Raw genomic sequence first — 27702 nt, forward strand, 5'->3', positions numbered from 1 at the left:
GCTACCGGCACGACACCGGTTCCTGCGGGATGCCCGGCCCGGCTCGGCTCTCCGGGTCCGCAGCAGGACAGCAGCAGCCCGTTCCGCCTTCTCCTTCCTTTACACCTCGCGGCGTTAAAATTAACGGCGGTTTCGGCGGCCGACGCGAAAGCCGGTCGGTTTCCCTCCCGGGGGCTCCGTTCCCCAGTCGGGGCCCTGCACGTGGTTTCCCCCTGCGGCCGGCTCCGGGGGGGGGAAGCAGGTGTTCCCCACCGCTGCTGCGGGCGGAGCAGCCCCCGGGGCCGGGGTCGGGGCCGGGAACCGCCGGTCCCGGTCGCCGGGTCCCGGTTCCCGCCCCCGCCCGCGGCACGGACCCCCACGTGGCCGCCTCCCCCAGCACCGCCTAAGCGCCCTTCCCGGCACCGTCCAATCCACGCCAGTACCGCCGGAAACCCCGCCTCCTATCTTCCTCCCCGTTACCCGCCAATGACCGCACCCCGCCCTTCCTCACCAATAGGAGCGAGAGCCGATGGAGAACATCGACCAATGAGAGAAACGATACTGGGGCGGCGGGCCCCGGCCGATATCCCTCCGCCGCCCGCCCCGCGCTCGGTGTGCGCGCGCGCGCCCGCCCCGCTCGCGCGGCCCTTTTCTCCCTCCGCCCGCCCGCAGCAGCAGGAGCCGCCGCCGCCGCCCGCCGTGCCCTCCCCCCCCCTCCCGCCCCTCCACAGGCCTTGCCGACCGGGATCCCTCCCTCGGCCCGGTCCGTAGGGCAGGACCCGTCTTTCTTCCTTTCCCCTCCCTCCCCGGCCCCGGCCCGCCCCGCTTTTCCCACCCTCCTCCCTTCCCCGACCCCCCCCCCCCTTTCCCTCCCCTTCCCCTCCTCCCTTCCCCGCCGGCGCCGGAGCCGCCACGCCGCCGCCATGGAGCTCATCACCATCCTGGAGAAGACGGTCTCGCCGGGTAGGGCGCGGGCGGCGGCCTGAGGGAGGGAAGGGAGAGGGTGGGTAGGCCCGGCGGGGCGGGGGCCGCGTATCCCCTGAGGCGGTGGCGGTCCCCCGGGCCCCGGGAGGGCGTGGGCGGTGGCGGGGAAAGGCCTCGGGGGTGGGAACCGGGGAGAAGCGGCTCGGCCGGCCGTGTCCGCCGGTCGGCGCCTGAGGGCCGGGCGGTTGGGCCCCGCGCGCCCGCTGACTGACGCCGGTTCCCCCCCCCCTTCCCTTTCCTCCCCCGGTTTCCCCTCCGCAGACCGCTCCGAGCTCGAGGCGGCGCAGAAGTTCCTGGAACAGGCGGCCATCGAGAACCTGGTGAGCGCGTAGGGAACGGAACCGGGTCGGGGGGGGGGGGGGGGGCGGTGGCGGCGGGACCGGGACCGGTGGCGGGCGCACCCCTCCCCCCCTCTCCCCTCCCTGCCCCGCCCTCCCGGCCAGGCCGAACCGCCATGGAGCGCAACCTACCCTGCCCGCGCCCGGCCGCCGCGTTCCCGACCAATAGCAACGCTTTCTCCGTCTTTTATCAACCAATAAGAACGCGGCGCCGGGAAAAAGGGGCAGCGCCGGTTGCGGGAGCGGCCGCGGGCCATGTGCGGCCGCGGCCATCGCTGCCCCGGGCGCCGCCCGGCCCCGCGGCCTTCCCCGCTTGTATTCCCCCCCCTCCGCCAGCCGCCCCCGGCCCCCCTTCTCCCTCCATCGGCCTTATATCCTCTGCTTAGAAGGGCAGGCGGGTGGGTGGTGGGATGGGAGAACCGGAGCAGCCCCCCCCCCCCCCCCCCGGAGCCCCGCCAGCCCGGGGAAAAGGGGGGGGGGGAGGTCGGGAAGGGGGGTCAGGGGGTTGTGGTTTCATCCCGAGGGAAGGGAGCTACGCTGGGGAGCTGGGCCTGGAGTTTTCCCCATGACCTTCTTAAACAAAAAAAATAAAAATTAAAAAAAAAAAAAAAAAAAAGTCCTAAAAAGAAAAAAAGAGGAAAAAAACCCCCAAACCCCACGTCTCATCCGTGTGCTGGAACCGGGGCGGCGCGGGGAAGTTGAACTCGAGGGCGGCGGAGTAGGATTTTTGCTTAGTCAAGGTGTGGTGCTGCAGCCGCTGCCGGCCCTGGGAGGGGAAGGGTCCGCAGCGGCACCGGGAGGGTGGCTGGTGTCCCGGGGGGTGTTGGGTCCCGGCCTTTCAGTGGTGTGTTAGTCACAGGTGCATTCTCATCGCAAGCAAAACTGGCATCCTTCATTTTTTTTTAAAGTGGTTACATATACTGGTCTTCACTGGTGTAAACTGGGGAAGTCACAGAGTCTTTATTTCTGTTACTCCATTTTAAGGTGTGCGAGATGCCCCTCAGAACCAGAATTGATGTAGCCTTTGTGCCAAATGTCAGTTTTGAGTCAAAATTCTCTGAATTGCTGTTTGTTAAGTCTTAGGATCCCCCCCCCCAGTTAGACCGAAGCTTTCTGGGCTGTGTTACGTGAAGTATTTCAGGGTGATGTGCTTGAGGTGCTCGTGATCCTAGGTTTCAGGCTTTTGAAAGAGCTGAAGGATACACTAATTTTTCAAGGTTTCATTTATACTTGCTGCCTTGCCAGAGCCACATAAAGGCAGCAAGCAGAGGAAGCGGAGCTTATGCTGGGGCTAAAAATTTGTGCCCTGGCCTGGAATGGGGACGTGGGACGGTCCAGCCTGGCAAAAGGCAGGGGTTGAGTTGCTCCACGTAGGCTGCGAGGGCAGCTCATGGCTCGGCTTTGCAGGAGGATGAGGCAGGAGAGTGAGGATGTGGGATTGAGGGCTGTTCCCATTGCAGTACGTGGTGGGTGGGAAGAGCTCCAGCTGGCCCAGGGAGAGGGAAGGGGTTGAGATGGGAAGGGGTAGGAGGTACAGGGTCGGGCGAGAAGTTCTGCACCCGGGGCCACGGCCGAGCACCCGGAGCTGGAAGTGATCTCCCAGTTAGTTAATGGAGATGCACCCACAGAGCGTCTTGTTCTTCCTCGTCCTCCCCCTCCTCCTCCCTGTAGTTAATTTAGACCCTTTTCTGAGATTTTCATTGACACTTCTGTGGGTGTGGGAGCTGAGGTCGTACGCATTTGCTTTGAGTCTCAAGTCTGGAAGGCTTAATGTAATGCTTCTCATTTTTAGCTAGAATTATTCTTAAAGCTCCAGGAAAAGACAAATTTTTTTTGCTAATTTATGAGTGAGAAATCCAGGGACGCTTCTTCACCTTTGAATTTTAGTACAGTTTTCTTCTCAAACGCGGCAGCAACACTTTTATTTTGTTCTGTGAACTTTTTTTGAATGACTCCTTGCTTCTGATAAAATCAGTATATAAAACATGAGCAATCTTGACGGTTGGGAAGTGGTTCAGTGTAGTATATTTGTTGGGGTTTCATCTATTGCATTAAAATTTCAGAGTATCTCTGATGGCTTATGCTCATCAGTTTAAGTTGTCCCGCATATTTGTTTCCAAATTCTGCAGTTTGAATGTTGAAAAGTACTGGATAGCCCAACTAAATTTTTTTTTTTTTTTTTTTTTTTTTTGAAGAGCTGAGCTTGGTCATTGAAAATGTGGAGTCCAAGATATTGGACTTATTCTATGTTTCTGTTGAACTTTTGGAAGTTAAGTTAGTTTTAAAAATGGCTTTTTGGTGCCCTAAAATCTTTGAATCTACCTTAAGTTCTGTTACAGAGATTATAGAAATGGGTTATGCATAACTGTATGTTAAACGTTTTCAGGAAAACCATGCTCCTGCTTGATGTGAAACAGTTTTGAACGTGGTGCAGCTGTTCCCCCTATTTCCTAGAAAGGTTTTCTTAGTAGGCAAAATGCTTCACAGGGCCAGCGAAATGAAAAAGCTTTGCTGCTGAAACTTTAGCTGTATCTTGTACACGACGGAAGTCTCTGAAATGTAAAGCTGTCAAATCAGGAAAGGATTTAAATGCGGAGGCATTTCTCACTAGCTCTCACCAAAAGCAAGTGGCACGAATGTCAGGTATTTTTATCCACATGTATGCCCTTTTTGTGACGGGTAGTCTTGATATATGTCTATGCACCTTTTATTGCAGAGAAGGAAGTTTGTGATTTTGCAAACCTATTTGCAATGCACCAAAGGAGCATCTGATTTCACTTTTTAGCAATTCCTGTGTTAGATTATAGTTTGGGTGTTTGCCTTGAAGCAGGGAAATAAGTAGCAGAGAGTTACTCTTCACCATGTTTGATATCCATCCAGAAAACACATATCTTGGCATACAACCTGAGTAGTTTATTTAAAGGAATACTTAAAGCAGGCAGGAGCATGGAAGGTAACAGTCTCTCAAGTAAGCTAAAAAAAAAAAAAAAAATCCAGCAAAGTCAATGCCAATTTACGTCGCTTTCCAGCGGTTCTAATTAGGAGCTTAACGCCCATAATCTCAGGATAGAGCCGCCGTTGGTGCATGGTGCTGGCGGTTTGTTGTTGGCCTGATGGAGAAGGAGCTTCAGTGAGTCGTGGTCTCATTTTGCTGGGTGCTTGGGGTTTTTTGGTTGGGTTTTTTTTTCCTCTTGTTAGTGGGGAGGTGCGGGCAGGCAGGCGTGGGTGCTGAGCCCTCCTCTCTTCCCAGCCGACCTTCCTGGTGGAACTGTCCAGAGTGCTGGCAAACCCCGGCAACAGCCAAGTTGCCCGTGTGGCGGCCGGCTTGCAGATCAAGAACTCCCTGACATCCAAGGACCCCGACATCAAGGCCCAGTACCAACAAAGATGGCTTGCGATCGACGCCAATGCCCGCAGGGAAGTGAAGAACTACGTAAGTTTTGTGACTTTTGGTTTTCCGCCTGTTGTTTTCTTGTGGTGGGGGGATGAGCGATGAATGTCTTGTCTGTCCTTTTCCACCTGAAGAGTCTTCCGTTGGCTGGCTGCTCCCTTTCACGAGACAAGCAATGTCATTTGCACTTGCTTGGGTGCTCTGTTGCTTCTAGCATGTTTTATCTGTAGAATTATTAGGGTAAAAACCCAAACAGGTATGAGGCTGCTGCTTTTAAATTCACACCTGTAAATACTTTTACAAGGAGCCTCTGAATAGTCTTGTGTGACTGCGGGAGCTAATGGGCATGGCTTCCCCACTGGGTGATTGCAACTGGGTTGGTGTTTGCTTTTTCTTCTACTTGAACAGCTTCCTCAACTGTTTTACAATCCACATTAACCTCTTTGAAGCATACTCTGTTGGAACATGTGTGTTTACACAAGGCCTAGCAAATTTTAAGAGTAGAATATGGTAAAAAATTTGCAAGTTCCAAATAGGAAATTATATTCTTAAATTTTCACACAGATGGGGAATTTGCGTGACGACTCATGTGCTCTTTGATAGTTGAAGTTCAGGATTTGCAATGGCAGAACTGGTGGCTTAGTGTTTTTTGGCTGATGGGTACAAAGGTGTACTTGGACGTGTGCAGGGTTATGTAATTGATGCGAGTTGGCCATACACTTTATATAATGGTTTTTTGTTAATAGAATCCTTATATAGCGGAACAAGGTTGGCTGAGTGATGAAGATACAACTTTAGTCTTTTATTTACATTGATGATCGCTAAGGGGGAACTTATACTGTAAACAGGAGCCGTCATATGGTGTACTGAACCTAACAAAACCAGTTTATTACTGTTTTCTGTCAAGCAACATTAGAAATATAACAATTGTTAAGTGGATATATGGAAAATGAAGACATGTAACTGGAAATGCTGAAACAAACGCATGCCCCCTTTTTTTAAGAAACATGTTATTGAGGTATACAAAAAATCATTCTTCTGATTACAATTAAAAAAAAAGAAAATTATTCGGTCCTATTCAGATTATCTTGGCATAAACAGTCTGATATTTGCGGGGGGACTTTTAAACCACAGTTTGTTTAGCTTTTGCAATTTTGCTTTATAATACAAGTGGGGAGGAATTGTTCAGTGAGTCATTGTTGCACGTTATGGCGCATAGCATTGTGTATGGGATTTAAAGGATGTGGTAGAAGTACGTGTAATCACACAGCTGTATCTCACTTCCTGAAAGGGGCAGCCATGGCCAAGTTCATGTCAAATGTTATTTGTCTGTGGTCATGGCCTCGTCTGCAGCAGGAGAAAGCAGAACAAGCCAACTGCTTTATTGGGGAAGGGGTGTGTTTGGAATAACATCAAGCAAAGACTGGAGTGGAAAGCCAGCGCCCATCTCTCTTTGGTCACTGACATCAAACCGTCGCCTGCTAATCTCTCCCGCAGGTTTTGCAGACATTGGGTACAGAAACATACAGGCCCAGCTCAGCCTCCCAGTGCGTGGCTGGTATCGCATGCGCGGAGATCCCCATGAACCAGTGGCCCGAACTCATTCCCCAGTTGGTAGCGAACGTTACGAATCAGCACAGTACGGAGCACATGAAAGAGTCGACATTGGAGGCCATTGGATACATCTGTCAGGATATCGTGAGTATATTTTAAATACTATTTTAAGTATTATTGTGAGTATATTTTAAGTGCTGGCCCAGCCTCTCCCCAGCACCTTTTCTCTTCCAGCCTTTCCTTTCTCACACCGCTATATCTAGTAGGCTGTAGTGCTTCCTTGTGGCTGTCTTTTAATACTTCCCCGAGGATGTCTGTGTGCTGACAGAACGATGGGCAGTAAACATGCGAGGATGGTGTCTGAAAGGACTGACCTGCTTTTGCAGCACAAATCCAGGTCATCTTTCGTAAGGTGCAGATTTGAGTCTCTATGTCGCTGCGGTCATATGATGGTGAGAGGTGCTGTTATAAAACTTCAGCTGAACGTCCAGTTGTGTAAAACGTTACAGATGAGTGATAAGCATTTGATTCCTTCCTGTGTTGGGGAAACCTGACAGCTACCCTCGTGTGAGGAGTCCCTTTATTCTTAATTTAGGAATTTTTGATGCACAGGCAAGAATATTTAGCTCTTTGAGGCACCTTCTACAAAAGGTCTCAGGGTTTTATCAGTGTAGCTTGGAGTATTGCAATGTGTTGCATCAAGTATCTGATGTGAACTGCTTGCAAAAACCCTGTGTGCTGTCTGACCTACCACTGAAAAACAAAATTAGCTGCTGCTTTTTTGGTGCCACTGAATGCCTTAGACAATGTACGTGTGGCATGTCACTGGCAGAAAGAGAAATCTTCTCTTTGGTGCTTTCATCAGGCTGCAGGGGACTGGTTTCACTGGGGAGGTAGGTTGCTTCGTGGAGGGTCAATGAAATAAAGAGGAAATCTACAGCTGTACAGGGGAGTGCTCCAGGTCAAGCGTTGTTTGTTGCAAGGCTGGAGTGCGTGTTTGTTGTTTCTTTGGGTGGTATGTATTGTTGACCTCTGGATTTTTGGATGCCCTGGCTTGCTCACTGAGTGTTTTGTAACCAAGATCCCTCTTAGAGTTTTGTAGTTTGTCAGTCGCATTGTGACACAATTCATGACCGTAGTTTGGGAATCTACTGCTGGATAAATTCTGATGTAACAATTAATACAGTTATTTGGGGATCTTGCAGCCTTTAAATTTACCATGAATTAAAATTAATCTGTAGTCTATGTTCATAGCTTTCTTCTTTAAGCCTTGAGTGCTCAACTGTTACCTGTCCTTGCTACTGGTCCAGGCAATGTATCTTTGCCCTTTGCCTAAAAAAGATTGGCAGCTTTACCAGTAGAAGTCTTGTCCACAACTGCTGGCTTAGACCTCTGCCCAGTATATAAAGGAATTGGAAATCAGTTTTTAACTTGCTAATTGAATGAAGTCAAGTAGTCTGAAGCTTGTTGGCCTATTAGTTGAAACAGTGAAGTTTATTTGGCATTTATGACTTGAATATCTGGAGTATTTATGCTCAGTTCAGTCTTCTGTTTTCTGTCCCAGAAGCTGTAAAGACGTGGTGGTGTATGAATTCCTTGTACTTGTGTTCTGGTTCTCCCAGGGAGCAAAGGGCTTCTTGGCCTTCGTGTCTTAAAACTTGTACTTGTAGATTTCAGGGTCAAACTTAGAGGGTACTTTAATATGGAGAAAGCTGTTTGGGTGGCAAATAACATTATCAACACCTCTTTTAGGATCCAGAGCAGCTTCAGGACAAATCCAATGAGATCCTGACAGCCATCATCCAGGGAATGAGAAAGGAAGAGCCCAGCAACAATGTGAAGCTAGCAGCTACTAATGCACTCCTGAACTCTTTGGAATTCACCAAAGCAAACTTTGACAAAGAGGTGAGGGGGTAACAATTCTTGGCCTAAAATGCAAGGGCTGAATCCACGGTCTGTGATGAGAAATCATGCACCACGCTGAGTTTTGATGCATAATTATGTTGCAACTGAGACTTGGATTCGTTTCTGTAAATCTGGTATGTTCTTGTTGTAATGCAGAAATACTATAGAAATATTCACAGATTCATCAATGGAAGGGAAGCATCATTGACTTTTTTTGGATAAATTTGAACTGACCTTAGAGTTTAGCCTATTAGATGCTCTGCTTCCTAATCAAACTCTACTCTATAATGCCGCTGTAAGAGTACAAGCTTGGATCAGCATTTTCTTTCAAGTGGTGTGGCAGCAATCCAGATTTAACTTTGCCTCTGAAAATTGTTGGGGGAGGAAGGCCTGTAAGAGTCTTCAGAATAGGGGCCTCAGAATGAGGTTCTTTTCAGAACAGACAAATCTATTGATTTTTATTTTCCTTCTTGGATTAAGTCTATCCTCTAGGCCTCTACCAGGGGGAGTATGGGGAAGACAGAATTAAGATTGAAGGTCTTTTCATTAAAACTTTACCCGGTCAACTATTCAGTAGAAATTGATGGGGATCAGCTAGAGTCTTTCAGGATTTGAGATGGGAGGTGCATGATCCATTCAGAGTGTATTTCTGTTGGGCTTCTGTACTGTAAATAGGCTGGGCATAAGTCTGTTCCTTCCTACTGAAATGCAAGGATCCACGTACTGCCCCTCAAAAAATTTATGTCTTCAGTTTTGAGGTTTCTTGAAGCAATTGCTGAAATTGTTCAGGAGATAGCAGGATTTTTTTCTTCTCCCCCCCCAAAAAAAGCTAGTGTCTTTAGTTCTGCTGTATTTTTCTGTTTTGGACAGCCTGTTGAGCAGTTTTTAAAATGGAAGCTTGGGATTCCCGTTTTGGGGAAGAAATGATTTAAAATACTGCAGCGAATAGTAACCTATTGCTATAGCGAATAGTACTGTTCCTTGATCTTTAGAAGTGCTGCATGAGTGAATGTACTAGTCCAGACTCAAAATACGTCCTCCGTAGGAAGGCTTGCAAAGACTTTAATGCTTTTGTAAGGCAGTTCTAATGCTCTTTTATTTCTTCTTCTAGTCTGAAAGGCACTTTATTATGCAAGTAGTCTGTGAAGCAACACAGTGTCCAGATACAAGGGTGAGTGAAACTAAATGCTTGATTTGTCACTGCACCTTTCTGGGGAAGCGGGCTAGAACCTCTAGCATCAACAAAACAGTTGAAAAGTGTTACATGAAATAAGTGGTATTCTGTTAAATGATTGGTGCACATGTAAGTACTCAAAATGAGATTTATGCTTAAAGTTAGAAGTAGTAAACTACTAGGAGGATTTAAGTCGCTGCTTTTGAAAGACCTTATTGGGTCTGGAGTACACTAAATCAGCAGAAAGGCTGGGTTATTAATGTTGTGGTAGGCTACAACTGTGCTTGGTTTTCAAAGCACTCGGAAAGGTCACCTCTTTGATCCATTTTCTACTCTGACAGGTACGAGTGGCTGCCTTACAGAATTTGGTGAAGATAATGTCCCTTTATTATCAGTATATGGAGACGTACATGGGTCCTGCGCTTTTTGCTGTGAGTACTCGGGTTTCTCATGCAATTTGTCTGATTGTCTGATCTTCCTGTACTCCTTTGTCCTAATCCAAGAGGAAAAGTTATCTTGCATTCCTGATTTGTTTTTTTTTTTTTTCCTTTGGCTGTGACTGCATGCTGTGAATCCTTCTCCTAGCAAAATCCATAAATCCAACATCAGGTGTTTCATACGCAAAAAGTCACAGTGCAAATTGCTTGACTTGCTCTGCAGTCCTCCCAAGGTGCTGATAGCTGATAAACTTCCAAATGAGGAGATTGTTTTCAATAACAGTAGCTCTAATGTGGCATCTGATTTCAGACAATCTTGAATCTCATATGAGTTGGCCAAAAGTTGGGGTACCTATTTCAGAAGAAATAACTTGCTAAAACATCCTTCTCTCCCCTCCTTTCTTTCATGTTTCTAAAGATAACTATTGAAGCAATGAAAAGTGACATAGATGAGGTGGCTCTACAGGGAATAGAGTTCTGGTCAAACGTCTGTGATGAGGAGATGGACCTGGCTATAGAGGCGTCTGAGGTGAGCTCGCAAGTGACCGCTGAAAAGCGGCGAGTGCCCGTGATCGTCTATTTGGGAATGCTGATCTCGTGTCTTTGTATTGTGTCTGAAAGTCCTCCTGTTCTCCCAAGTGGAATAGTGTAGGAGAGCTCATCTGAGGCCCTTGTGCGGCAGTCATGGGTCCGTGATGAGACACCATGCACCACTCTGATGCGATGTGATGCATGTCTGTGACAGAAGCTGAGACCTGAGGCTACACGAAGCCCGTGAGGCTGGTTGACTCTGTGGGTGTTACATGTGCTGCAGACGTTAGCACAGTGTTGTGGTACCCAGCGCAGTTCTTAGCGGATAGCTTGGGTACTAGCAGTTGTCTTACCCAAGGCTCAGCTATGGTTAATTTATTCTGCTGTTCAAGGTAAATGTGAAGCTTGTAGCCAAGGTTGCATAAGGGCCGCCATTTGGAATTCCCTTTAATAACTCTTTGGGTTATTTTGTAGGCTCTGTAGCCTAATGTAAAGTTCTTAGTGTAGCTTGAATATAACCCCTTTTGCTTACTAGATTAGATTAGGATGAACTGCCTTTTTAAGTGAGCAAAATCCTTTTAATGCCAGCCTGGCTGGGAGTTGAAACTACTTGAGATAAAGATTCTCTGGCAGGTTTGATGAGAACACGCTGCGACGTACAAGTGCTAGTTTTCTGCAAATGGTACCTGACAGCTACCTGATTTCTTCTTAGCATTCAAAAGTCAACTTAAGCTACTCCTGTAAGGTTAACCTAAACGCGCATTAAGCATGTATGCTAGGCACAATATAATACCAGAAAATTCTCAGCATCATGAAGATCTTTGAGCTGTTGCTTCATTAAGATGGCATCTTGAATTGAGATATACATACCGCATTGAAGGGAGAGCATTTCTTGAATTACCTGCTGTCTTGGAGGCCTAGTGGACCCTGTTATGCTGACGTGTAAGATTTTTGGGGTCTGTTACAGGCGTGAGGGACTGACTTAGTCCTACCCCAGTGCGCAAAAAGATTGATCACGTTCTATATAATACATTATTTATGAGTTAAGTATAAAATTGTGGGATGAAATAAAAGTAATCGTTATCCCTTACAATGGATAGGGCTGGAGATGAATTTGGGGTATTGTTCTGCATGCAGATGCTGTTTGCATAAATTTGCTGTGGAGATCAATAATAGCTTAAACTTTGAAGGGCTCTAGATGAATCATATCCATCTTTAAAAGTAGCTAAATATATATTTGTGTTGAATGCCCGAAAAAGCAAGGATAGCAAGGATAAAAGGACAGTCAGCAGCACGTAGGTTTAGTTTATAAGCTGAAGACCTTTTGCGGCTTCTGCTTGGGGTCACTTGTTAATTATACGTAACTGCAAACTGAAAATATTTATATTTGTACCATGTGAGAAAGGGCTCTATATGTGTATGGAATGGCAAATTGAACTTGCTTATTGAATATTTAACTGGAATTGGTGCAGGGTGTCCTTGAAGTTCCTGTGTGTTATGGTAACTTAAAGTTTGTGTTGAAGGAGAGGAAAGCATGCAAAAGACAATTTGTATCTAGTGGAGTTCATAATTCAGACCTCATGCCTATATAGCCACTGAGAATCATTTTGCTACCTTTTTTTCTAGGCAGCAGAGCAAGGAAGGCCTCCAGAGCACACTAGCAAATTTTATGCGAAGGGAGCACTACAGTATTTGGTCCCAATTCTAACGCAAACATTAACAAAACAGGTGAGTTGCAAAATCCCTGCTGCTTGTCAAAAAATATGTACTATGCCTACTTTCGGGTTCTGGGACAGTGATGCTACTGTTGCATGGAGGAGCAAATTGTCAGTGGTGGTCATTGCTCCCTTGCATAGGCGACTTCTTGATATGCTAGGTCTCAAAGGTGCTTTAGGTCCCCTCAGGTAGTTTTTAACGGTGCACTTGTTCAGAGCGCCTGTAGTGGCAGTCCTTGGTCTGTGATGAGACATCATGCACCACTCTGAATGATGCATCGTTTTTTAGGGCTGAGACTGACACTGCGTGCAGTGTCTTTTTTATGCTGAATTCTGTCAACGCATGCTTGTATTTATGGTTTCTGAAGAAGTTTGATAGTTATCTGTATTCCTAACGAAATGTTTGTGAAATTAAAACCAATATACAGTCTCTGTGTCATTAGAGATCCAATTTCTAGAATTCTTGAGGCTTACTTTTTGAACTGTGAAGTCCGTGTTTATTTAGTACCTATTAAGCACTTCACAGGGACTTGTTTGGACTGTGTTTCACAGTCTAATCAAAATTAATGGAATAACTTGCTACAGCAGGTCTAATTATAAAATAAAACTGTTAATTAAGCCATACAGGATGGAGTTCATTTGCCTTACTGCAATGAACTGGGAAAATGCTTCGTGCTCTTAGTGAATCCAGGGAATTGTTTCCCTGTTTGTTTTGTATCGCTGTCCGCTTGGATGCGGAGAGTTAAATTGCAGGAGGTTCTAAAGTGCTTGTTAAAACAGGAAAGATAAAACAGATAAGAGAATCACAGGTACACAGCTTCAAAGGAATTTGGTAAGTGGCTGAGCTAACAGTTGTAAGGAAGAAGCTATTTAACTGGTACAGCGGGCCACTCTGTGAGGTGATGGCATGGATCAAAGGAACAAAATCTCAACCTAGATGAGAGAGCAGCAGTTTGGAAGATGTATGAGGCTACTGTAGGTGCGTCAGTAAAGAGCTAGCAACCTTACAGCAGGATGGAAAGGTACAGATGATGCAAGTAACACAGGTTGCCTCTCTGTCAGAGATGTAGCTAGTCCTTCCAGACCTGAATTAATTTCTAAATAGAACACTTGGTAGTAAAGCAGTGTTACTTGCAGTAGATCCAACAGGATGTCACTGCCTGTGAGTGGTAAGGGATATTTTCCCCCAGACTGACCAGGGGTGCTGTTTTCCTCCTAGGATGAAAACGATGATGATGATGACTGGAATCCCTGCAAAGCAGCAGGAGTCTGCCTCATGCTCCTGGCGACCTGCTGTGAAGATGACATTGTTCCTCATGTGCTGCCTTTTATTAAAGAACACATTAAAAATCCAGATTGGCGATACAGAGATGCAGCTGTGATGGCTTTTGGGTGCATTTTGGAAGGACCAGAGCCTAACCAGCTCAAACCACTAGTCATACAGGTAAGATTCATTGTGTTTTCTTGGAGGCTTGTAGAGCAAAAACTTTGATTTATTTGGAGGAGGACACCTGCTTTGCACATGGTTCTTAATCTGAGGAAAAGCAAAAGGATGCCACATTTTAATCATGTTTTAGAGAGATTTGGTAGGGCTAGGGCAGGTAGTTTGGTTGTATAGCTCTGAATCACGGGGATATGCAGGACTTCAGAATACCTGACTCCAGGTGCCTCGGTTCTCAAGTATTACGCCTGGGAAATAACTTTATGAATCTCAAAATGCAAGAACAATGGCCTAGGTGGATCTAGACTGTCCTCCTCTCTCCAATCTATCGCTGGCTGGTAGAGAATACGTTAAAATCAGAAACAGTGGCAAATTTGTATTTCCACTTACTGCATATGATCACATCTTTCTCCTGACTGTGATTATGTTCTAGGCAATGCCAACTTTAATAGAACTAATGAAGGACCCCAGTGTTGTGGTTCGAGACACAACTGCTTGGACTGTGGGCAGGATCTGTGAGATGCTTCCTGAAGCTGCCATCAATGACATTTACCTCGCTCCACTGCTGCAGTGTCTGATGGAGGGCCTGAGTGCTGAGCCCAGAGTGGCCTCCAATGTGTGCTGGGTAAGGCAGTTCCTTTGCTGTTGGACATACGATAAGTTTCTGTCAACAAGGGGAATGCAGCTCATATTCATATATATGAATACACACACATACATATATATGCTCGCACGCTTAAATGGATTTCAGAGGTGACTCAGTGCTTTGGTCATCCAGCACGCACAACTGTTGTTAACTGTAAGTTACCTCAAGTCTGTTTTGTGGCTCTGGTAGGTAAGAGTAAAGGAAGAAATGGATTTTAAGGAAAAAAATGCTAGTATTCACTGAGTGTAGAGGTTGCCTTTGGTTTGAAAATGCTATGGAAACTGTCCTTGATAACAGGTGTGATAGCTGTTTAGCAAAGGCATGCTGGGATTTAGCTTTTATCTTGGGGGCAGCTGGATTGCCTTCTTAATCTTAAGGAAAAGACAAGATACCTTGTTTCCCATCACCTAAGCCTGCTTCTGCAGTGGTTCCAGAACTAAATTGAGGGGCATGAGATTTTTTTGTTCACTTACAGAGCTGCAGTCCCTTGGGTTGGTTTGCTAACTTCAGTTGTATCGTCGTCTTGATGCACGTCTACTACCAAGTAGCATATCTGATCTTTCACTATAAAGAAGATGTGTCCCTTACTGCCTTTTAAGAGAGCTGCTTAATAAGATTTGAGCTAGAGATGAGTATTTGCATGTCAAAACAAGTTTTAGAAATGACAGAATTTGTTCTCTTAGTATTCCAGAGGTTTGAAGGCTTGTGGTCAGCACGGAAGCTTTTCTCCAATACATTGGTCCTGACAAAAGTCCATGTAGCTGTGGCTTTTGTCTTCTGAAGATGATGACTACTATATGTTTTTAGATTGAAATGAAAATCAGGAGGCTTTCAACTCTTCTAATCCACCTGTCTCTCAGAGCAGTTACGGTTGCTCTGCAGTTGGGAATTTGAGCAGTCCGCAGCCTTGTCTAAACCAGGATTTTAACTTGTGATGATGGTGCCAGGAGAGTGGGTAGAATCTGTTAATACCCTGCAAGGTTCAAGCAATCTGCCTTTATTCAGTTTGATTCTTGACACTACCAGTTGTTGAGACCAGTAACGCTGTACAGACATTTGTCTGCAGACAGCGTGATTGCCTTGCGTGTTAATGTTATGTTTTAAGTCTTTGAAATTTTCATCACTGTTGCACCAAAGTTGGGTGCGGGAAACAATTAGCTGTTCATGAAAGGAGCTGTTAATCCTGCACGTTTGGGGCTTTTTTTGTTGGAATGAAAGCTGCTGGAATACATGTTTCTGGACTTGTAAGGGTAAACTCTTTTGAGTTAATAGCAATGGTTGTTCTGTGTTTCAGGCCTTCTCTAGTCTTGCTGAAGCTGCCTATGAAGCTGCAGATGTAGCTGATGATCAGGAAGAACCAGCAACCTACTGCTTATCCTCTTCATTTGAGCTAATAGTTCAGAAACTTCTGGAGACTGCAGATAGGTAACACTAAACCAGCTGGCTTAAGCTCTATAAAGATGCTTTTTTTTTTTTTTTTTTTTTTTTTTTTTTAATTACTTCAGGCTGTTGGTCCTCTTTCTCTTGCAGCTTAGATCTGAATGGTGTTTTTCAGAACCAGGCTTTTTTGGTATCACACGGAATATAGAATGCTGATCCCCAGGAAGAAAGCTATTCACACAAAATAATTTCTCAATATTTTGTCCATATCTGCTTTTAGTAAGTCTGGTGTTTCCTCCAAGAGTGCCACTTCCGTATTTTACTTTGAAGTCTCTGAGCACAGTTTAAGACTGTGCACATCTTTGTACGGTAGTCATAAGACTCTTCAAGGTTGGCTACAAGGCCACTGAATAATTAGGATTGCAGCAAGACATAATTAGAAATCTGTGTGTATCGTACAGTTCGTTTTACTGTGATTGTTTTATGCTGTGGTTGTTGCTGTAGTGTTACATCCATTTACATTAGCACCAGGTACTCCCAGAAGAGCTGAGGACCTAGTTAGGCCAGATACTGTCCTTTTCCCAACTAAGTTGAAATATAAATAGACGAGGCAAAATATTTTCCTCAGTTCTGCAGATGCAAAAATAAGGGTAATGCTGAAGTCATATTCTGCCTTGAAGGTCGCATAAATCTTGACAGCTCAGAGTTCAATCCTTGGATCAGTTCAGTTGTCAGTTGAAGCCTTTTGCTGGAGGACTGCTTCTTCTTAAGCGGTGTCTCTGTCTGAACAGTTCAAAGTCTAAACTCTTCCTGTCTAATTTACATCCAACCAGAAGTGTAGCGTCTAGCTCAAGGCTCTGAAGCCCATCAGTCATCTTAGCATAGATCTCAGCTGTCTTTATTTCAAATTTAACACCCTCACCAACATCTTGGAGGGATGTCGGAGAGGTAGTAATGTATGCTGCTCACCTCTTGAGACCATCTTTTCCCAGGCAGGATAATGGCACACTGGAAGATGTGGGTTTGAGGCTTTTTCTGCTCCTGTACTTGCTGCCAGTGACTGAAGATATTGGAAGTCATTATTAATAGCAAATGAAAAAATGTTCCAAAAGCGGCTTCACAAATCTCATTTACTTTCAAGTCTTGGAATACGGGAATGCAAGTGCTTCTGCTTGTCACAACACTAAAATTTAGCTGTTAACAATTTACTAAAAAAAAAAAAAACAAACCCAAAACCAAAAAAAAACCCCAAACTAAAAAACCCCAGTCTGTTTCTAAGGAAGCCTGAGCACTGGGAGCTGCAAATATATTCCTTCTGTTACAGGCCTGATGGACACCAGAATAACTTGAGGAGTTCTGCATATGAATCTCTGATGGAAATAGTGAAAAACAGTGCCAAGGACTGTTACCCTGCTGTCCAAAAGACAACTCTGGTCATCATGGAACGACTTCAGCAAGTGCTGCAGATGGAGGTAGGTAAACCTGAATTTTAAACCTCTGTTACGGTAAGGGGTTTAAGGAAACTAAGTTGGTGTGATGTTGCTGTTGTGCTGTGGCTTCATCTGGTGTAGAAAAATAAGTTTTGTTGCTGACTGCATATATTATGGTATGATATGTTTTTATTTTTTTTTATAGATAGGTAGGTATATTAAGCTTCTAAACAGTACCTCTTGTCTTAAATCTGAAGAAACAAATATTTAAAAGTGAATCTGCAACTCATAGTGCTGTCAAAATCTGCTGGGTTTGCGTGGACTGAGATGCAGGCTTTTCACATGTGGGGTTTTGTTCTTTTTCAGTCTCATATCCAGAGCACTTCTGACAGAATCCAGTTCAATGATCTTCAGTCTCTTCTTTGTGCTACTCTACAGGTAAGTTCCTGTCTCCTGTGTTTGTGGTTATGGGAAAGAGGTGGTTTTGGAGACACTTCTGTGCCCCCGAGGATGCAGACGTGGTCCTGTTAATGAGATCTGAATGGGGAAATTGGATCTTGTGTCCCAGCTGACACGTGGGAGGTGATACAAGGTTCAGAAGGCTTCGGTAGAGTACGACTTAGAAAATTTAGGGCAATATGAATAAAGAACACTGTACGTGGCATGTTAAAGATCATATTTGCTTTCAGATTGGTTGTTATGTTTGCTACAGGCTGAACAGTTGCTTTGGTTGGCACAGAAAAAAACTCCATAATGGCTTTAATTCGTTCATCTGCCTCTTGTGGTTGGTGTTCTTATTTAAAATGGCACTAATTAAAATGCACTGAGTGTCCTTGAAATTAAACATCTGGTAATGAACAGCCCATGTGACTTAGAGTACTAGTGCATTTCAGTTCCTTGCTTAGTTCTACAAAGTCCACTGAAAACAGCCACTCTTTTCCCCAAAAAACTGCTCAGGAGATTCACCAGGCCATCCTTCTGAAATACATGGTATTTGATATTGAAGCTTTCCTGTTTGCACTGCAGGAAGGGTGGTACTGTGCTGTCATGCCTAGCTTAGTTACAAAGCGCTGCTTGAAAACTCTGTAATAGATGTAGATTCAGCATCAGTGCAGCTCAGAAGAAAGGAGCGTGTAACAGGGTACTACGTAATCTGAAATAAAAGCAGAGCAGAGTATCTATCTCTACTCAGATTTATTCCTTTGTTGGGTGGTGTTACCTGTTCTCTGCAGTTTGGTTCTTCCATTCCTATTAGTCCAGGAAAGGGAGCCTTTTCCTCGCCTGTTGCTAACAGCCTGTTTCTATTGGGTTTTGCTTCCTGTTCTCTTAAGCGAGGTTAGGAAGTCTTCTGGGTGTTGTCTCCAGGTTGTTTTGAGATATCATTAAATTCATACTTCTTGTTCAAAAGCCCATAGCATCAGCTGTTACTTTCACTCTCCAATTTCTAGGGTAATTTCTCAAATAATAGGTAGATGGGAATAATCTGTCCTTATGGTGGGCTTTAATGGGGAGACTTCAGTATCTAGAATCTCTCCTTCTGGCACAATGTGATCACTGGTCTCTTTCAGGACAGCTTTGTTTGCCTGTGGGAAGTGTAGTTACAGGTGGAATTAAACTGCTAGTTTTAATCTGTAAATGCATTTCTTCATTATTGTAAAATCTGAACCTTAAGTATTTACAGTAGCGGCAGCAGATACTTAAATACCACCAAGTAAAAGTCAGCAAAGAGACTTTTTTCAGTGTTACATAGTCAAATGCACTATTTTCTTACATACTTTTTCTCTTCTGCTGGAAATACAATTATGAACATCCAGCAGAAGAAAAACATTTGTTAATATTTAAAAGGAATGAGAAAATCAAGACCAATTATTTGAACAGTCAAAGTCAAATCTCTTTGGCATCACTCAGTTTGAAGAATCAGACTTGAAATAATTATTTTCCTCTGCAGGTTAAGGAATCAGTCTTTCTCTTTTCATAGGAAATGCAAATTTATTTTAAATAAGGATACATCAAAGCTGTGTTCTGTAGTTCACATGCTGAAAGGGATAGTCAGAAGTGTACAGTAGGAGCAGAGCATAGGTTAAGCTCAGGTATTTACCTGGGGTCTTTCCTTGGCCTTCTGCTCACTGTAATGTGCTGGATAACAGAGAGCATGTGTGCTCACCAGCCTGCTCTGCTCGTATGTAAGGTTGCCTCTGCTCCCTCCAGAAATCAGTTTTGCTTTTCAAACACTTCAGTGCTGAATGCATTCCTGTAAAGGTATTTTTGCATTGGTGGTATGTTAATTTGTTCTCCATTCATCCTGGGTAGGAGAGATTTAACTGCAGTTAGCAGTAAGGACATGCTTATGTCGTAGTTTAACAACCAGCATTTCTAAAGCTTAATTCTGTGGTTTAGAAGCAAAGCTTACGTGCAACCCATACTTGGCAGCAAGAGATTGCGGTCACATTGCTGTGATGGAAATGGGCTTTTTTTTTATAGGGCCAAATTTGGGCTGGTCGCATTTAATGCCAGCTTACAAATGGAAAGCCCGGAGAATAGCCTATGCAGCAGGAAAGGTAAATTCAGCTCGTTCTGTAGCTGGAAAATTGAATGCAGCTAAAGTGAATGGGACTTTGCGCTTGCACTGACAAAGCATATTTTTGCAGCAACAGAGTTCAAACAGCAGCTTCCTTTTAGCAGCCCAATTTGCTGGGCTGGAGCTAGCGCAGAGGATGTAAAGGCGCGATTCAGCCTCACATAGATGGAAGTAGTTACAATCTCTTTCTCCTTTCCCACCCAGAATGTCCTTCGGAAGGTCCAACACCAGGATGCTTTGCAGATCTCTGACGTGGTGATGGCATCTCTGCTGAGAATGTTCCAGAGCACGGCGGGCTCGGGGGGCGTGCAGGAGGATGCCTTGATGGCAGTCAGCACCCTGGTAGAAGGTCAGTATTACACTGCAGAGCGAGGTTGTGTTCAGGGGGAGGCAGAGCTGGGGCAGAACTGGTTTGCTTCTTTCACTTTTTGACTATATGGTGAAAAACATTAGTTCCTGGTTTGCTTGAGGTATGGTTTTGACCACACATCTCACCACACTTATCTGTGAAGCTGAGACTGGCTGGTTATGCTAGACTGTGTTTCATGAATGAATGGTTTGTTTTCCATTAATAACATAGCTACAATGCAAATTCTGCCAGAAAAAAAACCCCTAGTGCTACCTTATATAGTGTCCAGCACAGTGGGAACCTGGTCTTTGTGCTGCTGCAGGACAGTTTTAACGTTATCTTAATGATTTATACTTGTTGCTGCCTGTGACCCATGGTTGTTTCGTGGCGTTTTGTCAGTGGTGGATTTACAGTCATTGTTCCCATTTAAAAGAAATCACAGTGGCAGAGATCAGTGTCAGAGTGGGTCAGAATGGGTGAAGTAAAATAAAATTTGGATTGTGGTATTCAGGCACTTTGAGCTTCATGGTTCAGGTTTAGAAGGTGGTGGCTGTGGCATCATCTGGAGCTCTAGGAATGCACTCTGCTGTCAAATGAGCGTGAAAGTTGAGGTGCTGTTGAAAGTCTGTATGTAACCTCATTGCCTAACACTCCTGCGTTATCCCTAATAAAAGCCATGCCATGATATGGAAATGGTTCTTTCAGGAGATCAGTTTGTCGAGAGGCTCCTTTGAGTCTCCCTTTTTTCCTGAGGCTGTTATCCTGGCTAGCCTGTGAGGGTCTGAGCAGGTGACAGGACCTATTTCTAGTAGAAGTACGTGTCTGATCAAGAACACAGGACATCTTGTAAGTGCAGCAGGGTTAGTTTGGGCTTTTTGGAGTAGCCCCTTCCCACACTAGCGTGTTTTGGACTGCAGGTCTTTCGTGGGTACCCCTCTGACTGCTCTTGGGAATGTTTAGTGAGGTTGCCCGAGGAAGCTGGGGAAGTGAACGAAAAGGCTGAGTGGGATCATTGCAAGCTAACCAGCAAGTAAAAATGAAAGTGTGTATCCTCTTGGGACAAAGGCCTTTTCACTTTTGGATAGATAAGTCTGCATGCATGGTCTTAGTAATGCAAGTGACTTGGAGAAGTTGACACAGAAGAGCAGAAATATTTTACTTCAAATAGTGCTTAAATATAAACATACTGAAGAGTGCCCTGCTTGAACTGCACAGCTCTGAAGAGGTTGAGCAGCTGTTTCCAAATGGAAGATGTTACAGCTGATATGGCAGTAAAGCAATGGGAAAAGGTGTAGACTTTTCAGCTGATGCAAAGCAACATAACAGTGCCAAACCCTGTCTGAAGCGTGCTGCCATGTCCCTCTCCCTCTCATGGGTCTGCTCAGTCAGGAAGATCTCGACATCCTTTCTGAGCACAGGAGGGGGTTGTCTGTCTTCAAAGGCCTGCAAGGAACTGAGCGCTTTCAAATCTGTTTAGTCCAGATGGACACATTTCACTGATGCTCAGTTTTTGTGTGACGTCTAGTGGAGAATTGATTTGTTGTGCTTCTATGGAACATACAGGTACTGGTTTGGGGTGGAATGTAATGGTGGGGTTCTGTTTTGTTGAACTCCAGAAAACAGGTCGTAGGTTGGGATTTTTTTTCTAACCAGAATATTTTCCATGCACAGTCTTAGGTGGAGAGTTTCTGAAGTACATGGATGCCTTCAAACCATTCCTTGGCATCGGACTGAAGAACTATGCTGAGTACCAGGTAGAGGTCAAACCAGGCAGCCCTGTGTTCACAATCTCTAAATTCTCATCTGCTCACAGATGCTGAGTTCAGCAGGTGTGCATCTGTAAAATACCACAGCTTCTGGTGATGAAACCAAAATTGGAGTCCCATAGACTTTTCTCTAATTACTGGCTGCATGCACAAATTTAGACTCTCTTCTATTTAATTCAGCAGAAGGCCTTCATTGACTTGACACCTGTGTTTTCACAGTGGCTGCATATTAGTTGGCCCTGATGAGGAAAGAGATTGCTACTGGCTGTGAATTTCCATTAGAAGGTCAAGTCATGGTACTCACCGTGGGGTGGATGTTTAGACCACCTGGCTGCTGAATTTGGTAGTGTTTGTTCAGACCAAGTACCTGTCACTTTGTTGGCATCTGGGTCTCTTGCCCTCCCCGTTGGTGAAGCAAGTTCAGCTCTTTGCAGCTTTGTGACGTAAATGGTTAACGAAGCAGGGACTCATCAGCTGCTGTATGAGGGTCGTTATTCTCGGTGGTTTAATGGCTGCAGACTCACCACTACTTAGTGCTTTAATAAGCTGAAGCTGTAAGGATAGGGTGGAAGACTGACTCACTAGGTGGGTGTCTTACTTGCTGTTCTATTTGCAGGTTTGTCTGGCTGCAGTGGGCCTGGTTGGTGACTTATGCAGAGCCCTGCAATCCAACATCTTGCCTTTTTGTGATGAGGTTATGCAGCTGCTCTTGGAGAACTTGGGGGTGAGTGTTTACCTTCTCATTAGCCAGTTAGTAACAGTTGGCTTGCACACTGAGAAGAAAGTGGGAGGTGGGAGAAGCAGAAGTGTTAGGCATGCTCTGAAGATCTCGTGTTTGACAACTATCTTGCTTACTATTTGAATGGAATCCAAATTTATTGGGGATAAGGATTTACATTTCAAGTAAATTCTTAATTTATTAGCTCCTCCCCCATTAAAAAGAAGTGCAACTGAATGTTACGGTGCCGAAATCTCTTCCAGAATGAAAACGTTCATAGGTCTGTGAAGCCTCAGATTCTCTCAGTGTTTGGCGATATTGCCCTTGCCATTGGAGGAGAATTTAAGAAGTACCTAGATGTTGTACTGAATACCCTCCAGCAGGCTTCCCAAGCGCAGGTTGATAAGGTAAGCCAGTGGTGCATGCTTCAGTTCCTTCATTAAAATCATAAACGAGTAAGGGCTCTGCACATGTCAGCAGGGGCATTGCTGAAGTATGCTTTCCTGTTGCCTTTCCAGTCTGACTATGACATGGTGGATTACCTGAACGAGTTGAGGGAGGGCTGCCTGGAAGCTTACACTGGCATCATCCAAGGATTGAAAGGAGACCAAGAAAACGTTCATCGTGAGTACTCTTGTCCTGCTGTGGTGGTTCTGTGCCTGAAATGACAAAGGGAGATAGGAAGAACTCTGCTTAGACAAGCTGTTTCACGGTTGTTATCATGTCCATGGGCATATCCGTGTTCATTCCCTTCTGTGTGGGAGTGAACGCTCTGCTGCCATGAGCAGTGAATGGGTTTTGAGCCCTTCACTAACTGGTTCATTCTTCTCTGGCAGTTTTTCCCCTCCTTATCTCAGAGAGCTCTTCTGGGATCAGAATCTGCCTGTTTGGGGGTATACTGGAATCCCTTTTAAAGGACAGACTATTAAACACAAACTGTGTTTCACCCTGCTATAATAAAGCTGTTTTCTTCCAGCGGATGTGATGCTGGTGCAGCCCAGAGTAGAATTTATTCTGTCTTACATTGACCACATTGCTGGAGATGAGGATCACACCGATGGAGTAGTGGCATGTGCTGCTGGACTGATAGGGTAAGCATCCTTATCCTATTTCAACTGACAGCACGCTCATTAGATAGATAAAAATCTTTGTACAGCAGCCTTAATATTTAAAGCTGCATTTTTATGACTGTCGGAAGTATTTAACATCAGTTCTGGGTTTTTACAGTCTAGTGTTGGATGTTTAACCCAAGGTGTGAAGTGGTTACGCAGGTGAGGTGCTTTAACTGACAGGGTGAAAACCAGTAGGTAGAAGTGAAAGTTGGATGTGTGTTACAGAAATTGCAGATCTAGGATTTTTCAAGGATGACGTGGGCTTAAAAAAAACAAAACACCCCACCCTCAATTCCCCGAGTATGGAGGAACTCAGGTCAGGGTGTTTTAATCTTTTCTACTGCATTTAGGGAGAGCTGATGGGAACATCAGGGAGATCAGTCTTTGGATAGGAGATTGAATGCCTCCGGTTAGTCACAATTTCAGAAAACTGTTCAGCTGTCCTCCTGCTGAAATTAGTGACCATATGCAGCATTTTAAAAAGGACATTAGCTGTGAGTCAGATTTCTTTTTGCTAGCAAGAGCTGATCAGAGTGGTACTGGCACATCTGTTTGTGGCACTCAGCCTCAAAGCCTCTCTTTCTTCTTCAGGGATTTGTGTACAGCATTTGGAAAAGATGTACTGAAATTAGTAGAAGCTAGACCCATGATACATGAACTGCTAACTGAAGGAAGAAGATCCAAGACGAACAAAACAAAAACCCTCGCTACCTGGGCGACTAAAGAACTGAGAAAACTGAAGAATCAAGCTTGGTAAGGGATTACACCCACCTCCTTTTCATGTTGCATAATTATGAAATTGGCTAAACTCCTGAGTCTGAAAGAGATGCTTCGCAAAAGCCTTGTTCTCTAGGTTGTTTCTCATTTATTTTTCTGTAAACAAGCCCCATCTGTGGTCTTGTATATCAGAACAAATACAAACCGAGAAACGTGGTGAACTGCTTGGCTTTCACAAGACCAGATGCAGACTGGAGGGCTTCTTGCATTGTGAAATGTGTCACCCTTGCTAGTCGGGGATGATCCTGCACTCCTCCAAACGCAGTGTAATTGAAGCCTGTAGACTCCTCAATCCTACTCGGAGCTCGAGGAGTGTCTGGGCAGCACTCTTAGTCATGGTTTAGTTTTAGGTAGTCCTGCGAGGAGCAGGGAGTTGGACTCGATGATCCTTATGGGTTCCTTCCAACTAGAGATACTCTGCGAGCCTATGATTCTACCAAAGTGCCTTTTAAAAGGAGTGGGTTGTACAGAGGGGCACGATGGTGTGTTGGGAGAATAAGTCTGTTACAGCTTTGTCACTCCACCTTGAGAAGTTCCTTAGTATCCCTATTATTTCTCTTTTAGTTCTGCAAAGTCAATTTTTTCCACTCTACTGCTAGTCTTATCTCCCAAATGTGGAGTTTTGTGGTTTGGGAGGGGGTTTTGATGGACTCTTTTTTTGCTTGCAGATCTGTTACCATTGGGATGACACCTGAGACCCCCACTGGAAATCTCCAATCTTTTGAAAAAACCCGGAAGTGAGGAGTGTGCACGGATGCTGAATGTTTGGGAATGAGAGGATGAGTGAGTGAGGCTTGAAACACACCACATTGAAAATCCCGCCACAGCAACAGCAGCAGCGCTGTTAGCGAGCTGAGCACTGACTTGCGTAGAAAAACCTGGCATCAGCCATCTTCGGGAAGAGGGAACGACCGATTTCTGTCTGAGTAACGAGCAAGTGTCTTCTTCTGACAGACCAGGACTAGCTTCTCTGTCGTGGCCGGCGCAGAAGGGGAACGGCCGGTTTGGAGGAGAGGAAACTGGGTTCAACTGTGGTGCTCTTTGTCTGAGGTCTGGCTTTGGCTGCTGGAGAGAGATGGAGCCTGGGTCTCCAGCCGCCTGCTGTAACCTTTGCCGCACGATGCTGTCGGTGCATGGGATAAAAGGAGGGGGTGAAGGATTTTCAGTCTAGGAGTGAGTGTGTGTGAATGAGGCGGTATCCACATTCTCAACTTCAAGTCATTGCAGTTTATCTTTTCCCAAAAAAAGGGTTAGCTGTTGCATTTCATAAACTAACCGAAGTTCAGTCTACTGATGCAGCATAAGAGATGTAAAAAAGAAAAGAGGAAAAAAAAAAAAAAAAGAAAAAAAAAAAAAGGAAAGTCGCTCTTTAGGGCTTTTTATTTTAGGGAAACACTGACGAATGTTCAGAGCTCCCGTTCTGAGTGACGCTTTTCATGATCTTGTTTCATCAAAGCGCCTTTCCTTCCTTAATATTGTTCAACTGTGAATGTAGAAATGGGGGAAAAACAAAACTCTTGCGTTAGAGGGAATAGAAATAAATTGTCAAACAAGATTTCAGGCTTAAAAAAAAACAAACAAAAAAAAAACCACACAAAAAACATTAAGTGCTCCGAATTGGCAGTGAGAACGCAAAGGGAAAGATCTCTCCTGACTTGTACTGTAGCAGCCCGAACACCCACAAAAATTGTGCCAAAGAGTTGAAAAACAAAATAAAACTTCAGGTAATATTTTGGATTGCAAAATGAGGATAAATTCAATGTTCAAACAGAATCTGATAAAATGCCATTTGGAAACTGCTTGGCCTTTTGTGCTCTTTATTTGATCAAATTTAATGTGGTATTGGTCTCTTGCTGCACTTCAAAAACAAAAAAAGGAAAAAAGAAATTTATATAAAATATATATATACTGACTTGAGCTTACACAAGACGGCACTTGTAAAAGGTTATATTTTTCCACTGCAGTTGAAGATTAATAAAATGGTGTCAAACATTCCCCAATACTTCCTTTTTGTATTCTTGGTCTTTCCAGTAAAAGGGGAACCCATTAATGATTTTTTTTTTCCCAATAGAGTAGTAACAGTCTGATGGGCAACTCAGAAATGAATTGGCTGTTTACTGCTTCCCCAGTCATGCAATGTCTATTTTCACATGAAGGATCAGAATCTCTCGTTTCCTCATAAATGAGACTTTTGCTTTTGAGGAATAGTCCCTTGCTTATCCTAGATTGTCAGCAATAAGCCAAGAAAAAAACGGAGGAGGTGCAGGGTTTTGAGACTATTTTTCATTTCATTTTTCTTAATGCAGCTGTTGATACTACCAGCATTTGAATCTGCAGTTTAACATGGGCATTTTTAAAAGCTGCTTGTGGGAGGGAGAGTAGAAAACCTTAGCCAGTATTTTTTTTCTTTTTTTTTTTCTTCTTTTTTTTTTTTCTGAAAAGCAGGCAAGGATCTGCTTTATTCCCCAATTTCCTTTTCCCAGTCTGATCCTAGGATCCATTACAATGGAGTCCACTTTCGTTGCCCATCTGCACTGCAGCATCCACAATAGCTCTTGTACAGGGTATCAGATATGTGCCTTTCAGTGCTGGGTTCAGATTGCAGTCGAAGTGCCGACTTTGAACCAGTGTACAAAAAATAAAATAAATAAAATAAATCCCAGGTGGTTAGAGGAGAGGAGGAGCTCTGTGAACTGGGAGAGCCAGCCAGCTCCGGAGCACGGACTAGGGAGAGGCCTGGGTCACATTTCTAGTAATGCCTTTTCTTTTTATTTTGTTTCTCGAGGTGGGGTGGGATTTCCTAAAAAAAAAAAATATAAAAAAAGAAAAAGCCATTCCTGAAGTTGGGGAGGGGGCGTGGAGGGAAGAAATCTGATCATTCCTCAGTGCTACCTGTTTCTGTCCTGTGTGGCTGTTCAGCTGTAGACAGCAGGAGAATAAAGTACACTGAGACAGTAGTGGAAACAAACCTTGTGTCTGTCCTGTTTGTTTTGGGGCTTTTTTGTTGGGGTTTTTTGATTTTGTTTCAGGGAACCAGTTCTCAAAAGCAATTGCAGCGGCACAGGCTTTACGTGAGCGATGTAGCAGTGAGCAGGAAATGGTCCACACCCCTGTGCCCCCCCCCCGTGCTGTTGTCACTTAATCCTGTTACTGCTGGCTGTAGAGGGAGGGCCAAATATCTATTTTATACACTTTTTTTTTTTTTGAAGAGCTGGTTTCACTGCTTGGCAGATTTAATTAATAGAATAAATCCTTGATTATTTTATTTTTTTCTTCCTCTGAGTGCCATTTCAGTACTAGAATCAAAATGCACTTGTCTCAGCAGAGCCTGCCTCAGCTGGCAGCCCGGGCTGGGCATCGCTTGCCGGAGTCTCGACGCTGCTGGAGCCGTGGGGCTGCTTGGGAGGGCTGCGATGGTGGTGTCGCAAGCGGTAGCTCTGCTCTGGCACTTCATGTCTTGCCCTTTCCTTCTAAACTAATCTCTCAGTGCAGGTGGG

At 44.8% G+C, this 27702-nt stretch overlaps 1 protein-coding gene across 2 annotated transcripts; it reads left to right on the top strand.

The window, feature by feature from the left end:
• The first annotated feature begins 786 nt into the window (after positions 1-786).
• KPNB1 (karyopherin subunit beta 1) lies at positions 787-26849 on the top strand. 2 transcript variants are annotated; one of them, XM_069786473.1, is made up of 22 exons: positions 788-942; positions 1225-1283; positions 4552-4734; positions 6190-6390; positions 7999-8151; positions 9263-9322; positions 9667-9756; positions 10181-10291; positions 11920-12021; positions 13228-13452; positions 13883-14074; positions 15390-15520; positions 16800-16947; positions 17272-17343; positions 19688-19832; positions 21504-21586; positions 22215-22322; positions 22580-22723; positions 22835-22940; positions 23293-23407; positions 24020-24181; positions 24874-26849. In XM_069786473.1, coding segments are annotated over exons 1-22 (2631 nt in total). In that variant the 5' UTR covers positions 788-902; the 3' UTR covers positions 24875-26849. The 2 variants fall into 2 exon arrangements, with proteins under 2 accessions (XP_069642573.1, XP_069642574.1); XM_069786472.1 differs by lacking the exon at positions 24874-26849 and having other exon boundaries at positions 787-942; positions 24020-24185.
• The last annotated feature ends 853 nt before the right edge of the window (positions 26850-27702 follow it).

This window comes from Haliaeetus albicilla, chromosome 7, assembly GCF_947461875.1.
Source record: "Haliaeetus albicilla chromosome 7, bHalAlb1.1, whole genome shotgun sequence".
NCBI lineage: Eukaryota > Metazoa > Chordata > Aves > Accipitriformes > Accipitridae > Haliaeetus > Haliaeetus albicilla.

What these genes read in the sequence shown, in the direction of transcription:
- KPNB1 (XM_069786472.1), top strand. Translation starts at nt 903, where the DNA reads ATGGAGCTCATCACCATCCTGGAGAAGACGGTCTCGCCGG. An exon ending in TCAAACCACTAGTCATACAG is followed by an intron (nt 13,453 to 13,882) that starts GTAAGATTCATT and finishes ATTATGTTCTAG; the next exon opens with GCAATGCCAACTTTAATAGA. An exon ending in AGAACTATGCTGAGTACCAG is followed by an intron (nt 21,587 to 22,214) that starts GTAGAGGTCAAA and finishes TTCTATTTGCAG; the next exon opens with GTTTGTCTGGCTGCAGTGGG.